The sequence below is a fragment of the Patagioenas fasciata genome, chromosome 4 (assembly GCF_037038585.1).
Source record: "Patagioenas fasciata isolate bPatFas1 chromosome 4, bPatFas1.hap1, whole genome shotgun sequence".
Taxonomy (NCBI): Eukaryota; Metazoa; Chordata; class Aves; order Columbiformes; family Columbidae; genus Patagioenas; species Patagioenas fasciata.
Genome location: NC_092523.1, coordinates 58,622,550 through 58,638,960, shown reverse-complemented (window position 1 = coordinate 58,638,960; position 16,411 = coordinate 58,622,550). Strand labels below are relative to the sequence as shown.

General features: G+C 34.6%; 1 protein-coding gene across 7 annotated transcripts in view; it reads right to left on the bottom strand.

The window, feature by feature from the left end:
- Window positions 1-16,411, bottom strand: part of LRBA (LPS responsive beige-like anchor protein) — a 409,424-nt gene that overhangs the window by 9,796 nt on the left and 383,217 nt on the right. For all 7 annotated transcript variants that reach the window (XM_071807989.1, XM_071807991.1, XM_071807990.1 and 4 more), the window contains 2 exons: window positions 2,539-2,640; window positions 1,612-1,826 (listed from right to left, as the gene is read on the bottom strand). In XM_071807989.1, coding sequence (XP_071664090.1) covers window positions 1,612-1,826; window positions 2,539-2,640 — 317 coding nt within the window. The remainder of the gene's footprint in view (window positions 1-1,611; window positions 1,827-2,538; window positions 2,641-16,411) is intronic.

Below are 16,411 nucleotides of genomic sequence, written 5' to 3'. Positions count from 1 at the left end.
AATTTGGAAAAAATGGCTTAGGACAGAAATATACACATTCCTACTTCATTTCCTCAGCCTCAGATCCACACTTGTGGCTGCCATGGTATCCAAAGATCAAATGCCCTCTCCCCCGCCCACAGACAGCACTCGCAGTATGGAAGAATGACCTACACAGAGAGTTATTTTTGCATATTCCTCCATCAATGTATCTGACCTTTTGAAAACATAGGGATGCTGGATTAACAGAACCCAGTACACAACAGAGTTTTGCAGGTTTTAAGTGGAACACACTGAACTACACTGGAGACTTCCATGGTAATGGAGCATTCACTATTCAATGCAAGTTCTAAAATTGAAATAACAAAGACTAATATTCTTTCAAATATATTGACACATTCTTAAGAATTAATATTAATAAAGTCAAGAGAAGAACAGGTGCAAATTTTGAAATGCTCATAATTTTCCACAACATCTGAAAGAATTTAAATAATTCTGTAAAACGAACATGAGGACAAATAGACATTTTCTTCCTTAAATATCTAATTCAAATAAAGGAGAAACATTTGAGGTTTTTCAGCTCAAGAGAACATCCCAGCAGATGAGTTGCTGAGCTCTTTCCATCAGATCACAAAAGTCAGCTTGGAGGTGTAACACTGCTATATGCAATAAAAGTCTCCTCTGACTGATATTAAATAGTTAACCAGTTTTATATAGGAAACACTTCTTTACTGTGAGGATGACCAAGCACTGGCAAAGGTTGTCCAGAGAGGTTGTACAATCTTCATCCTTGGAGATATTCAAAAGCCATCTGGACATGGCACTGGGCAACTGGCTCTAGGTGGTCCTACTTGAGCACCTTTCCCTTTCCCTTCCCTTTCCCTTTCCTTTTATCCCCTTCCCTTCTCATTCAAGGAAAAAGTGGGAATACTTTTAATTCAACAAAAGTATTCTTTTGATGTTTTTGCATCACTGCAGCATAGCTGGCAGGTTCTGCTCTGCTTCATAGGGACAATTTCATAGTAACTGTCAAAAGACTTGCAGTTTGTATTATCAAATAATTTCCACAAAACCATAAGCTTAAAATGCCTCCTGCATAGTTTTGGACTTGCTCCATGTCACTTGCAGCTAAAGATGTGGAACCTACTTGCATGCTCAGCAAATGCCAAAGAGACTTTTAAGGGCTAAAGAGTTGAAATATGCTTATAAAATTCCAGAAGATCAGCACAACACATGCTATCTCAAGCTAAGATGAAGGAATATAGACAGAGATGCCAAAAAAGAGAAAGCCAACATCCAAAACAGCATGTCCAACAACATCCTGCCTTCATATTGAAAAGTAAAGTAGCCCGACTTCTCCTGGTCAGTAATTAGTAATACTTGTATTCTTCAGTCCAAATGCCTACAGGGTATTCTTTACTATATGAACAGAGTTATTCTAAAATTAAAACCAGGACTATTAGGAGTACCTCATCCCCCTAACTACATTTTTTCCAGAATGCTGCTATTATGGTCCAGTACCATATATTTCTATGGCCTAGCTATAGAAAAAAGCTCCACAAAACTCCAACATTGATAACTTTTCCTGATATCAGAACTGACAGTCCTTAGCACACATTTGAGTACACTCACCTTTATCTTGTCATCTGTTTCCATAGTGGCTTGAAGTCTCCCATTCACACTGAATACACAGAAGACACCATTTTCATAATATATGACACAGTAGCCTTCTCTTGAAGCTTGAATAAGTTTTGGTCTCAGGCAGCTTGCAGGACCTTCTAATGTTTCAGGACCTTCTAATGTCCTCAGTAGATCTCCATTCATAGAATGTATGAGACATGGTCCTTCTAACGAGAAAGAATAAAATTTCTATTTACTGATTTACATGTTCATTTAAAGACATATATAAAATAATAAGCAATTAGTTTTACTTAGGTAATCACTATTATAATACATTATAATGATGATTATTATACCATGTTTAAGTGGAAAGCCTATGACTTTAAGTCATAGGGTGTCAGAGAGTAAACAGCTTACCCCTTAAAAGCTTTGCATTACGGTATTTTAGAGCAAAACTACTTAGAGACCTAACAGATATTCTTTTGTGCATTTCCTTTTAAAACTGGTACTAGTTAATTTTGAGAGCACAAAAATAACGTACTGAATCCTAAAATCACATATTCAAAATATGAAGACACAGAGGTAAGCATAATGAATTTACACAGGCAGGTGTTCTAAAAGTGTATATCCAGAAAGTAGTGGTCAGTGGCTTAATATCCGAATGGAGATCAGTGACAGGTGGTGTTCCTCAGGGGTCCATACTGGGACCAGTACTGTTTAAAACAGTAATACTCAGTAAATTTGAGATGACACTGATTTGAGTGGTGCAGTTCTTGTAAATGTCTGAATAAAAAGAGGCTTCAAATTCTGTAGCAACTAAAACAAGGTTTGAAATAAAACCACCATAAAGTTAATAAATTCTGCCACCTGAGACTAGATTCTTTTTTGCATTAGGATTATAGCTTCATGAACAGAAAGAAATGACAACAGCTACCTTACCTTTTGAACCACTTATTACCAGGCCAAGTTCAGCACAAATGGTAGCACAGGTGATCTCATAGTCATGTCCTGTCAAAATAGCTCGAGGAGTTGCAAAATCACCTTCAATGAAAAATAATAAAAGCAATCCTTGGTTACAATCTATGTCTAAAAGCACTGCTTTCAATCACTGAAGTGTCTTCAGTTTCCTTGCTCTTTGAGTTCATGTTCCCTACAAATCACTTCTATGCTACTGTTTGCATATGTTTGTTCTGTACTCCTATCTACATAGTACAGCAGCGATCTCCTATTGGAATTCAGCGTGCACACTTACTAATGCACAATAGTATAAAAGTCAGATGCATAGTAAAAACAAATAGAAATTGGAAAGCACAGATTTTCGTTTTCTCCTCCCTCTATCTCCCCCTTCTATTTTTCTGGGGGAGGAAGAGATCGAAGTCAATTGCTGCCCGTAAACACAGAAGCGTCACTACGACAGGAACCAAGAGGAGACACCTACGGTGCCCAAAGATGAAGTAAAACATCCATTGACTGATTTTATTTTATTCTAGTAACAGTGTTGAAACGTCAGCCTGATGTCTGGTTCGTTGTAAGATTTGCAGCTTGGAATGTAATCAGAGTGAATTTCAGATGAGTTTGCAAAATCAAAACACCCAAAACCACTATTAATTACTGCTGTTCTTTTAGACATTTCCCTCCAACAAGAACAAATAAAACTTATTTTTTCTGAGATTCTCTTTGTATTCAAACATATATGGAAACCATAAAAAAAAAGAAATTGTACCACTGGCACATCTAAAGAAAAAAGATTCTCTGGGTCAAGACTCAGAAGGAGTAACAAATGCTATAAAGCTCTTTAAATACTTTCATAACTTCACTCACAGGTCATTCTCTGGATCACCCTCTTCAAGTGTGCTAGTATGTCATGGAAATCATATAATTTTTGTATTACCATATAATTAGTTAATTCATAGCATTTTATGAAGCATTTAAACTCTAAAGAATGTATCCTGGGCAATTTTATCATGTAGTTTCAAAAAGGATTAGATGAAGTTTTAAGCAGCAAGGAATAATTTCACTTCACAATAAATGATGATATGTAAGATATGTAATATGGATAATTGTAATAATGATGGTATGTAAGATATGTAATATTTCAAGGCAGTAAAGCAGTGTAATATCAAACTTTCCTCACTTCAAAAACAGGAGATGATTTTGCAAACATAATCCAAATTATATTTGGGGTTGTAACTTTTCAAAATATAAAACCAGCATAATATCATTAGTTTGTCCATGTAGAGCCTTAACACTACTAGCAACAATGGTATCGGGTCTTACTAGAAAATATGGGAATATATTAAAGCAGGTAGGTACCCAGACACTGTATGTGTACAATGAGAGACTTCTGTGGAACAGAAGTGTAGATCTGGGCTTGCATAAAGAAGAGTTTAGCTTACTCTCAGTATTTTACATTTTTACTCAGACCATTTGCAACACCTCCCAGAATGTCCACATTCAAATGGCTTTTTAGAAAAAGTTGGTTATCATCTATGAGAAAGTATCAAAGCAAGGATTTTGACCTTTCAAAATTTGATTTATTCTGTTACTGTTATAATCTATTATTTATATCCACAATACAAAATTCTGAAAACTAAATAAATCTGTTTCTTCTTAGATAAATACACTACATATATGTGCATATATACCCACAAATACGGATATATGTTATCAGTATATTAAATCTGAAAATGCTTTGGAACATGTTAAGATACCTCCTAACAGAACAACTTGCTGAATTGTCCCTAATCTCTTTCTAAATAATAATTAACAGCGATTGCTTTTGTTTTGTATAATATTTGGCACACCACACTCAAACCCAGGAAGTACAGCAGACAGTTCAGAAGCAAAGGAAAAACTCCCAACAAATTAGAAGCGTAAGGGTAGACTTAATGACAGCTAGGTACTTCTCAGGTGACTCATCCTATGAATGCTCACAAACCTTGTTGAGAAAATTTGCTCTGTTGAACTTTTCTCACCTAAACACGGACAGGCACCTTAGAAGATCCAAAAATGAACATTGTATAGACAAGCCACAAATTTGCAGCTTTAGGGGAAAATAGAATGGTAAGTGTAACGCTCTTATCACCAAGTAACAATTTAATTTTGTTGACCCAATACTTTCTTCTTGTTGTCACTACACCATAAAATAGGAAGAAGCTTTGTGCATTTAAAGCTCTTGTTAGACTGCTTTCTTTTAAATGAGCTGCTTACATTAGCAAGAGTCTAGAATTCTGGTTTTATTACTTTATTTTACTTTCTTTTGCTTTCCAAAATTGCATTTAACAAATGCTTGCATAGATCAACAAAGAATTAATCTAATTGTGTCCTACACATGTTAATGACACTTTTGAAATCAGAGAAGTTTCAAATGCACAACATTGTAGTGGAGATAATGAATAAAAGATGTTGGAGTTAGAAGGACTTATTAGCAGCAATGTCCCAACGAAATAAACAAAATCTTTACAGTAAACTTATTGCTTACACCAACTACATTACTGTAGGCTTTACCTATGTTAGGCTGCCAGTAACTACATACATAAAATGCAGGAGATTCTTAAAACAAGAAAAACAAGAAGTAGAAATTAAGCGTATATATTTATCATAGTCAACAGAAAAGTAAAATTATATAAGTAATGCTTGCAGTCTTTTTAGAATTCAGACTTCAAACATAATAGAGGTGACAGGATCAGTGTTTCATAAATTATATGGGCTGTTACCAAATTACATTTGTTCTAAAGAAAAGTTTTAATGCAAAACAAAAATCACCCCACAACAAAACACACCCCCCCCAACAAACGAACGAACAAGGAAACCCAAATGAACAAACAAAAAAACACAACAAAACACAGAAGAAATCTGAATGGTATCTTTAAAGAAATTACGACTTGAATAAATACTGTAAAAGAGGAGTCCCCTGAAAAGTCAGGCTGACTCCTTTGATAAGAATGTCAAGTATTTAGGGGTTTCCAAGCCTCTGATTTTCCAAATAATGGGGTCAACTTAAAAGCTGGTCGTAGAGCAGAACAGATTTCTTTAAAAGCTTTTAAACTGTTATTGCTTCAGAAGATTGTCATGGTTTTCAGTAATGCAAAGAGAAAATTTTATTTTGTTGCTGGTTTAAGGGGCACCACTTCAGACTTTTCTAAATTGTTTCAGGGGAACCAGCTTCCAGACCTTTTGAAAAGCTGGGGAAGTGACTTCAAAGGGAAGAGAGTCTTTGTCCGCTAAGCAGGTTTACGACCACTGATGCAAACTCTAACTAAGGACTGAAAAGAATACCCAGTGCATCTTTATGGAGATCCCTAAGGAAGATGAACAAGTCAAATGAGATTAAAGATAGCTCAAATCCTAGCACTAATAACCAAGACACAACAGTTTTACAGATGTGCTTTTCTCAGGACAGTGTATAATAATATCCTTAGTCTATACCATTGCTGGATTGCTACTTGACATTGAATTCTCTAAGAATCTTAATGCCACATTCACATTGCAATAAATATTGTCAATGATTTATTTAAGTCACAGGACGGATGCGTAAAGTTATTTCCCAGTAATGGACAGAATACTTCACCTTTACAGTAACCATTCAAATTAGTTCAAAAGAACTCTCCTACATTCCAATACATAATTTCTGCAAAGCTGTTTTCCCATGGAAAACAGCATAAAATACCACTCTTCCTTAACTGACTAAAGTACATTTTAAATCATAGTGTTTAAGCTTCAGAAGATAAAAGAAGAGCACATAATATCATGTCAGTTTATGGTGATATTTCAGTGAAAAAATTTTAGGCTTTTGGAAACTACGTTTAAAAAGGAACAGCGGGATTATAGCAAAATCAAAACTTCCTTCTAATTCAATGACATCCATAAGCAGATACACTTTACTGGCTCACAAGAACTTGTTTTGTATTGCTGGGTCTTTCTCCACTATTTTTTGCAGCTTTGGTGATGTTACAAAACAAAACAGGATCACGGCATTTTAAATCCATCAGTAAAATCCTAAAAAGACTGTTTTCTGTATTTTCCACACTAAGCTGTAAGAGCTGAGCCAAACTTAGGAACTCATTTAAAGAAAAATATCTTCCTAAAAAGAAATCAAACTAGAGATCAACTGAAAAACTCACAGTGACATACAAGATACTCTGCTTATTATTTCTGAGTGAGGTAATATTATGCAACAAAAGATAAAATATCTGAGTATGCTCCTTTTTATGTTTCATGCTGAGAAGCCAGTTAATTATGATAAATCAGAGAAAGCCAAACAGTTATTTCTAAATTATTACTCTATGATTGCAGAGGCTGTAGGGCACTTCTAAATGGCAAATTAATTATACGATTTTATGTCAATATAAAATCGGACTTCAATGAAGCATCAGTTAATCTACCTATCATTTTACATACTTCTTGCAAAAGTAAGTGATTTGAATACTGCCATCAACCAAACCAAATTACATATGTAAGAAAAGTCTTCTAAAATAATTCTACAAATTTCACAATTTTTGAAGTTGCTTCATATGAGAAAAATTAAGAAAAACAATAAAAGGTTTGAAATAAATTTGAGCAGTACAAGTGCACTTACAGAATATATGACATCTGAACAAAAGTGCTTTCAGCAAAATGTAAGTAAATCGAGAAAACTCATTTGCTGCTAGGCTTCTATGTTGATTATATAGCAAGTTTCAGAGTTTAGTTACATCAAAGTGATGACTGTTAAATATTATATAAAGTCTGTATATTAACATTATTTAGAGATCGCACAAAGTGAACATTTAAATAACAGTCAGTTGGTTAAAAACTCATTTCACTGGCACAAAAAGGCTAGTTCTTTGATGGATGTGAAATCTTACTAAAGCGATACCACACAATAGTACTGAAGTATTCCTAAAACTTCAGCTTGAATAATTTTTCCTTTGTAAATATGCATTTTTATTTAACAATGTAATCTTTTAATATGATATCAGAACTTCATTGTTGTCCGGTTCTTTACATGACACTTCATCAGCATTTCCTTCAAACTACTTCCTACCTGTCCAAAGTTTTTTACAACAAAAAGTACAACCTTACACCTAGATCCAAGTTTTGGTTTTGCACAAAACACTTCAACTGCATATTTTGTGAAAGAGGAACACGATCTTTGAACAATATCATTCTATCCTGAAGCAAAAACTGAAAGCATAAACAGAGAAGATGTTATAGTGCCATTATATTTGTTCAGTAAAGAAAAAAGAAACGTTAGATTTATCTCGTAGAATTCATTTCATTGAATATAACACAGGAAAGGCTTACTGCACGCCTTCCCGCAGTCACACTATGTGATAAGTGACTAACATTTATCCAATGCCAATGTCAAATATGTTAACTATGTTTGCAAAATAAACGCAGTAAAGAAAAAAATTTAACTGGCCTTCATGAACTGGATATTGCATCAGATTTCAAAAGTCAATAATCCCCAGCCCCTTAATTCCTACACCATGTGCAATGGGAAGCTATCTGGAACGACTTCGTTCTTACTGGGGATTCATCTGCTGGAAGTCCTGGAAGTCATTCAGCAGGACTCCTCCCACCGAACACAGACCTTTTTGAAGCCCCTGGAAAGTATCTGCAGGTGAATATTCAGGGTCAGTGTACATAATATTTTAATATTTGCAGCATCCCGACTTCATAAACTGCTACTTAAATGTAAGCTTTGAAGTTTTAAATCACTGTCATTTTTGTTTGAGAATGTCCTAAAACAGTTTTATGAATGGGCTTTTTTTGTTTATGCTAAAAATAATCTATTTTCTCTCTTGTGGTTTATAGTTACGATTATCCCATTACCTAGTGAGTCCAAGAATAAAAACAACAAACCTCAACAGAAAATGAAAAAACCCATCAAGCAATTATTTTAGTCAGAAATAGCACCTACTGCAGAATTGTTGTAAGATAAAAGACACTTTACAAGATGTTGAAACTGACTGCTAGCTGAAACTTACATAGTATTTCATACGTTGGGCACAAATTAGGAGATGAGAGGTTTCATATGAGAAATCAGCTCATTTTGCCAGATTTTGTTTTTCTTTTAAAATGCTGTGTGAAATTAATCTATTTGTAAGTAATAAAAATGTATTGTTGCAAAATAATACTGTTCCATAACAGCATGTATAGAAGACTGTGCTTTAGCTATTTGATTTGTTTTGTAAAGGTCATTTGAAATCAATGCACCAGTAGTGTACTGCACTAGATAGATGCTTACCACCTTTTCCTATAAATGTAACTGGGAATACTGATAGCATACACCAAGTTCAGAGCATACATAAATTAGTTGAGTTTTCAAAAGTAAATACGTTAAACCAGATACTTTTTCAATGAAGCAGGCCATAATTCTAATTCTATATAGTATTCCTATATATACATATATATATATAAGGCTTACCTCTGTGATACTACTGTTAATAGAGATTAGATCCAGAAACCTACACTACCTGGTCAGCACTGTTGTGTTGACCAAATAATTTTTACAATATTTAAGTTGGTAATTTTATTCTACACTATAAATTATTACACATTCCGTGTTACTCTGTTCTGTCTCACATGGTATAGGCATTGAACTGAATGGTTATTTTTCCCAGCAACCAAACAAGGTAAATAAATGTGATATATTAGTATATAATCTCGCCACTATGCATATGGTGCACATTAAGGTTGTATTCATTTACCATATGAATACAATTCCTTTTACCACATCAACTATTAGTTAAAAGTTGTAAATATAGCATTGTTTTTCCTGGAACTCAAAGGTCTGCATTACATCATGAAGCACTAAAGGGCCTTATCCTTCTGGAGAATTTCATACATATAGTTCTAGCGACATCTGAAGCTGGATACTGCCAAAAAAGCAGCATCCACACTCTTCCTCTGTTTCCAGTCTCGACATGCACACTGCCCTCACCTGCATCTGGATTACGCCTCAAAACCTGCTCTGCAATGCTGCTTCCAAGTACTTACTCTGACAAATCCTGAAACACAATCTCTCTTAGCCAGTTGAGAAATAGCACATAGATGCTACACTATACACCGTAGGACATATTTTCAGCCAAAACAAATATTTATAGCACACAAACTTACACGCTCAACAGTACAAAATCACTACCATTTAAATAAGTGTAATTGCAAGTTCTTTTCAATGAAGACCTTGTCCTCATTTCTATCTACAACATGACTTTCTTGACACTATATAAATATAAAATTACATTGCAGATTTCCAAATATATTAATACCAGAATTCATCCACCTGTTATACCTCATATTTTTTTCTGTTTAAATATTTGGAGGCTAGAACCATCATTTGTATGTGATTTATAGAGTACTTGGAGGAATGAGGCCTATATCTCTTTGAGGTATCAATGTGGTACAGTTTAAAAAAGAAATGACAGTGACCTTTTGTAGCTGTGTTATTTAATGCTCTGTTCTAAATTCATGCAGATAGTCCCAATACTTGCTGCACTGGCTACAGCGGTGCCCTGTGAAGATACAGGGAATTGCAGGACCAATTACAGCATCTAGGCCTCTAACCATTAAGCTTTCATAAGGCTTTCAAGATTAACATCAAATAATTAAATAAATGTTAGGTAGAAGAATATTTTGTGGTTGCTATCCTTTTCAAAACATGTTACTGATAATTTTCGATGCCTTGTGGGTCTTCTCTGTGGAAAAAAAAAAAATTAAATTGAATTCGACTTACAACAGGAAAAGAAAAATTTAATATCACACTTGCTGAAGTTCTAGTAAAACAGAAAAAAGTATTTTGTTTATTTTTAGAGTCGCACTTAATAAAACACTCCTGATCTATCTCTATTGCAGTTCATACATTAACCTTAAATTAACATTGCATTTTCTCATTATGATGTTAATAAAAAGAATAAAAAATATACTAAAAATTATCCCCCCCCCCCAAAGATATGGGGAAAAAAAAAATTAAACATTTTATTAGGCACTACTCTGGAGAATCAGTCTCAAGATAAAACTTTCAACTCAATGCCAGCAGATGGTGCTACAGGATTCTTGCTTATATACAATATTGTGCTACTCTGCCCAGCCATTTTTGAGAAACAAAGAATATTTGTTATGTCTGCAGTTAAACAGTGTTAAAATAATACTGAATTATTTACTGGCTTTTTTTGGAAGAAGGCCTCACACAATAATACAATATATGTAGGAGTGAAAAATAAATGTGCTATTGAACACAAACAGGAGCACATGAAGACTGTTTTTAAACTCTCAGTGCTCTCATGAAGCAACATTTCTTAACGGACTGACTACAGTGAACGGCATCTATAGACTTACTAGCTACAGCAATTCTAAATGTATTTTTTGTATTTGGAGGCTCTACAAACTTTTGGCTATTATGGTAGGCCACCGTTTGACAGAAATTAACAATAATAGCAGAATTTCCATTACTAACTAACATGATTACTGATTTATGGAGATTCTGATATCCCTATTACCTAGCATGATAAATGCAAAAGAGAACATTGGCAAATATGATATTTACAACTACTTTCCAATTATTTTTTTAAGAAAATGAGCTGTTATGCAAACTGCTTCCAAAATTATTTTTTTAGGAAATAATCATTACAATTCTAAACCAATATTTGTGCTACACACATTCTTTAGAAATGTGGAACCATGTCTTCTCTATTATCATTGGTTTTACAACTGAAAATGAAAGTCCAGATCGTGCAGAAACTTGGGAACCATGATGTAGGTTAATTCACGATGAGGATAAGGATGAGGGAGGAAGGCAAAGGGGGTTTTTTGCAGACTTATGACCTCCTTGAAATCAGTGTGACCATTCAGTGCACAGAGGCAAGCATGTATGCAAATCTTCACCGATTTCAGGTTTACAGTATTAGTGTGGCTGAGTACAAAGAAATTATTACCTATGACATTACTTTTTAATCAACCAACACAAAGACGCTCATCAAGTCATATTTTCAAACTTTACATCACCTGTGTTATCCACTTAAATAAGTAATTATCATGCATTCACTTATAAAATGTTTAAATTTTCAAACCAAAAAACGTGTGCAGCAGTGGATGAAATACAGATGTTTCATCTTTTGGTATGATTATTAATACAATAAAACCCAATAATTGCCCCAGTCTCAACCTATGGCTTTAATTTAATAATAAAGTTAATTGATAAAAAGTCTTTCAGATATTCAAATATTTATCTAGGAATTGCAGCTATTAAAGAAAAAATACAGCTTCTTTTAAAATAGCTTGGATAATAGCTAGACTGTTCTTCGGCAAGACAGGAAACTGATGATCAAATTTTGAATCCCTGGGGAGATATTATATTTTATAAATTGAAAATATTATATATATTAAAAATGTGTATCTAAGTAAGACAGTATATGTGTTAGCAATGTTAAAAGTGTTTAATGAATCCTCTCAATCAAATCTCAGTTAAATCCAGTAACTGTGAGGGTTTTTCTAAGTATGAAATCACGCGCTGACATTCACATATGTGCCCTGGTACACAGCTACCCTCCTTAAAGTATTTAATTTCTCTAACACTCTTCAGAAAATCTGCATATAGCACTCTCTAAAAAAGTATAAAATTATGCAATGAAAGCAACCTTATAATCCTCATGATGCAAATGTGGTATATACAGAGAGTAACATTTTCTAGTTTTATGGGATAACATAAAAGAGGTAATATAATTGGTTTTATTCACATATGTGTGGAAGATCAACGCAATAATTCAGAAGAGATCACATTAGTATTAGTAGTTGTAACGTAGTTATACACACACTGTACTTCATTAGTATTGGATAAAATTATCAGTTAAGCCTTAATTTCATTAAGCAAAACAAATTTCTAATTTAGATATATTTTTGGGTTTTGAAAATAGGAAAACTAAAAAAAATAATTCTAGAAATTTTGAAAGCAATAGGACAGTCTCTTCATATTCTATGAATATAGTGCTTTATCTTCACCTTGACTACAGAAATGCTTGCCATTTTATAAGCACATGTCATTTTATAAGCACAAACAATATTAAAACAAATTCTTCACTGTGCACCTCCCTTTCAAGAAAGTACACCCAAACGAAAAAACTACAGTGACAAGACAAAAAGTTCTAACAAATGGATTGACACTCGCTAATCTAATTGGCCTCTACCTGGTAGGTATAGGTGAGAAATCATTAAGGAGGATTGGAGGATATGGGATTTTTCAACTACAAAGATGTTTGTTGGTAAAGGGATACAAGTATGTGCAGAGCAAGCAATTTCTAAGATATAAGCAACAGCTAGAGATGGCCTTCTAGATATGATTATAAGCAATATAGCAAAACAGATCAAAAACATAGTGGTAAAGGAACTCATATGAAAGTAGTGAAGACATGAGATTGTTTAATGTGCTTCATAATGGAAAAATCATGGGCAACAATATTTTTTTTTTTGAAGTATTTTGGAAAGACAGTTTCAAAAGTTACAGACCATTCTTCTGTAAGATCTCATGGAAGTTTAGTCGACAGTAAAACAAAGGAAAGGGTAATAAGGATAGTAGTGAAAACCACTCTGATGCAGCAGAAGAATAAGACAGATAACAAGATACCAGTTGGCACAACTCAAAGTTCTCCAGTGACTATAAACACAGAAAAAAGTCATGCAGAAAGATAAAAATAGGAGAGATTTTTCTGAACTAGTGTACGATACAAGGTATGAGCAAGCAGGGCAAAACCAGGATAGCAAAGCATAGATGAGATGCAACTAACAACGACATCAGGAATAGTATTTGTGCCATGAACACAAAAAATTGTTAAGATGTTCATGAAAAGATGGTCTGTTATTGAGAGCAAGTAATACCAACAGATGATGCCACACATTTGAAAGTATTTCAGTAAAAGTCTTCAATGAAAAGGGCAACTGCAGTCAGGCAACAAATATCAGTAAAAGCAGCAATGAGACCTGATGTCTCAATTAGAAAATACCTAAATGAGGTAAATGTTTGCAACTCAATTGGCCTGATAATACCGATTTGAGGATACTGTGAAAATTAAACTAAATAATCTCATAGTTATAACTCCTGTTTTAGGGATACTGGGTGAGGTTCTGCAAGACTGAAAAAAAGTCTTGTGTTGTTGAAGAAGCAGGAAAAGGAAAACAGAGAAATTAGAGAGTGGTATGCTTAATTCCAACAAACAGAAAAACCACTGGCAGAACATGTAGATATATACACCCCCCACACCATTCTTAGAAGAAAACAAGATGAGTAACAGCTGATTTGGATTTGTTATGAACACATCATGTCAGAGCAATATTTTCTTGGAATGGCAGAATAACAGGACTTGTGTTCAGGGAGACATCATATATTTTGACTTTAGTAAGGACTCTGGCACGTGTTTAGAAGATGCTACTATACATCAAATGAAAAGCCAGTTGGAAAGCTATATTCAGAAAGCTATTCATTGTCAAAATGGTAAATGTATCAATGGGCACTCCTGAGCTGTGCACTGCCTAATATTTTCTTTAATGAACAATTTGATAGAATAAGACTGCAAATTACATTTGTAGAGATGTGTTGCTGCAAGTCTGCTGGAGGAGAGGATAAGAATTAAAAATGAGTCCGAACAATTAGAGAATCAGTCTAAAAAGAATACAATTCAGAAAGTTTAAAGACAAGATTCCACAGGCAAGCTACACAGAGGAGGATAACACAACTGAGTAGACAGTGGTTCTTCAGAAAAGACTGAAATTCATATTGTCTCATAAACTTAAAAGATTAACAGTCACACTGCTTTGAAACAGATATCCCAAATTATTACTGGAAAAGTTTCAACTGCATTGCTGGGTCTCCCTTGAGGAAGACAGCAATTGAAAGGACAGGAACAAAATAAAATAAATCACAAAAACAAACAACAAAAAACCCAAGCAAAAACAAACAAACAAACAAAAGAACACACACACAGAAAAAAATCAAAGGTCTAGAAAAATGTGACTTGTGGCAAAAGACAAATAGTTGGGTTATTAAATTTAGAAGCAAAGAATTGTAGGTTATGGTAATACAAATAATTGGGAGTTGTTGCGTGGAGGAAATAAATAGTCTGATCTTTATGCAAAAAATAAATATAAAAGAAATGACAGAATTCACCTGCTGCTGCTGAAAAAATTAAAAAAAAAAAAAAAAGAACTGAGTACCGGGCTGAACATTGGGAAAAAATTGTTAATGGTAGGGCTTGTAAGGCACAAAAACATAGTTGTCAAAGTTTTTAACAGAAGGTTGGACAAACATTAGCCAAGAATGGTTTTGGTGTAGTTAAGCCTTCTTTGGGAAAAGAGAACAGATCAGGTGACCAAAGCTCCTGCCCACCCTGGTTCCTATGGCTCTGTCATTACAAAGTAAAATGCAATCCTTCAACCTAGGAAATGTCCAAACCCTGAGAGTTGCCACTTGAGCTTCAAAGTCAGCCTGGGATCTGAAAGTGATGGAGACCATTTGAATGCAAATGAGTTCTCTCATCTGCTTTCTCCAGCCATCACACTTAGTTCCTCCCTCCCCTCACCCCCCACTTCTCCGTCTCCCCTCCACCTCCACTGCATCGGGCTGGGCAAGTGCAAACCCCAGCGTATTTCTGAAAAGTACACCACCCTCTCCCAGTAACCTCCACTGCCCTACCACCCTATGTGGGAACAGCACCACAAGTCCAGAAGTACAATGGCACATCCCCAAGTGGTGCTTTGCTATTAGACGGGAGCCTCTAAATAAGCAAAAGCCTACTTTTGGATAGAGATCACACATGAGCATCAAGAGGTACTAAGAGGAGGGTTACATCCTCTCCCTCTCACTTCTCCCACCTCCCCCAAGCAAGCCACATGCCAAGGAAAGAAAACTAAAAAGGCTCTTACACTATCCAAAGTGACTTTACACCTCCATAGTAGTCATGCTAATTAATGTGAATTCAGTGTGGCTCAGGGCTATTTTAAAGGACATGAGTATTTCAGATCCTCTGCTGTGTTCAGAATTATTCCTGGGCTTGGTCAGAAATTGTCCACAGAAACATTTCTGCATCAGAAAAGGCCTGTGCACTGAAGTACAAGTCATGCTTCTATATTTTCAAAACCAATTAATTTAGAAAGAAAAAACCCATACATTTGATCAAAGAGCACAGTAAAATATTTTTTGAATTTCAGGTTTTAATTTGAGAAGGAAAAAAGGACTTAACCTAAATGTAATCAAGCTGTTTTGTGAAGAATAAAAATAGCTTCCAGCAGATGTGTCCCATGAAGGAATTTCATATCTTCGAGATTTAAATTAATCAAATTTGGTTTAAATTGATCAATGCATTTGAGAGTTATTAGGAAGAAACTAAACAGACAGTGAGACTGCATACGTATAATTTCTTTAAGAAGTCAGCTTAAAAGTTAAAAATTAAAGAATGTAAATAATTAATATTTCAGTTACATATTTCTGTTAAACCAAAAACTTAGAGAATTTTTCCATACAGTCCAATTGGCCAGAAAGTTGTCCTTAATAAAGACTATCAAACAAAACACTTATTTGTCATGTATGCCAACCTCGCTTGTCAGTTTAAGCACGATTCTATAACATGAATGCAGGCAGCCAGAGCTCAAGAGCTCAATGCTTCCTAAAGTAATGAAACCAAATAAAGGAAACTAAATAAAATGTAATTGGTGGAGTAATGGGTGCCCAATGGGATAGTGTTTAGGGTAGCTTGGTCACGCTAGTGAGTCGCTGCTACAGGAAACCTAGGGAAAAGGAACTTCTCTGAGTGATGTATATCAGAGGCAACAGGTACCATGAAAG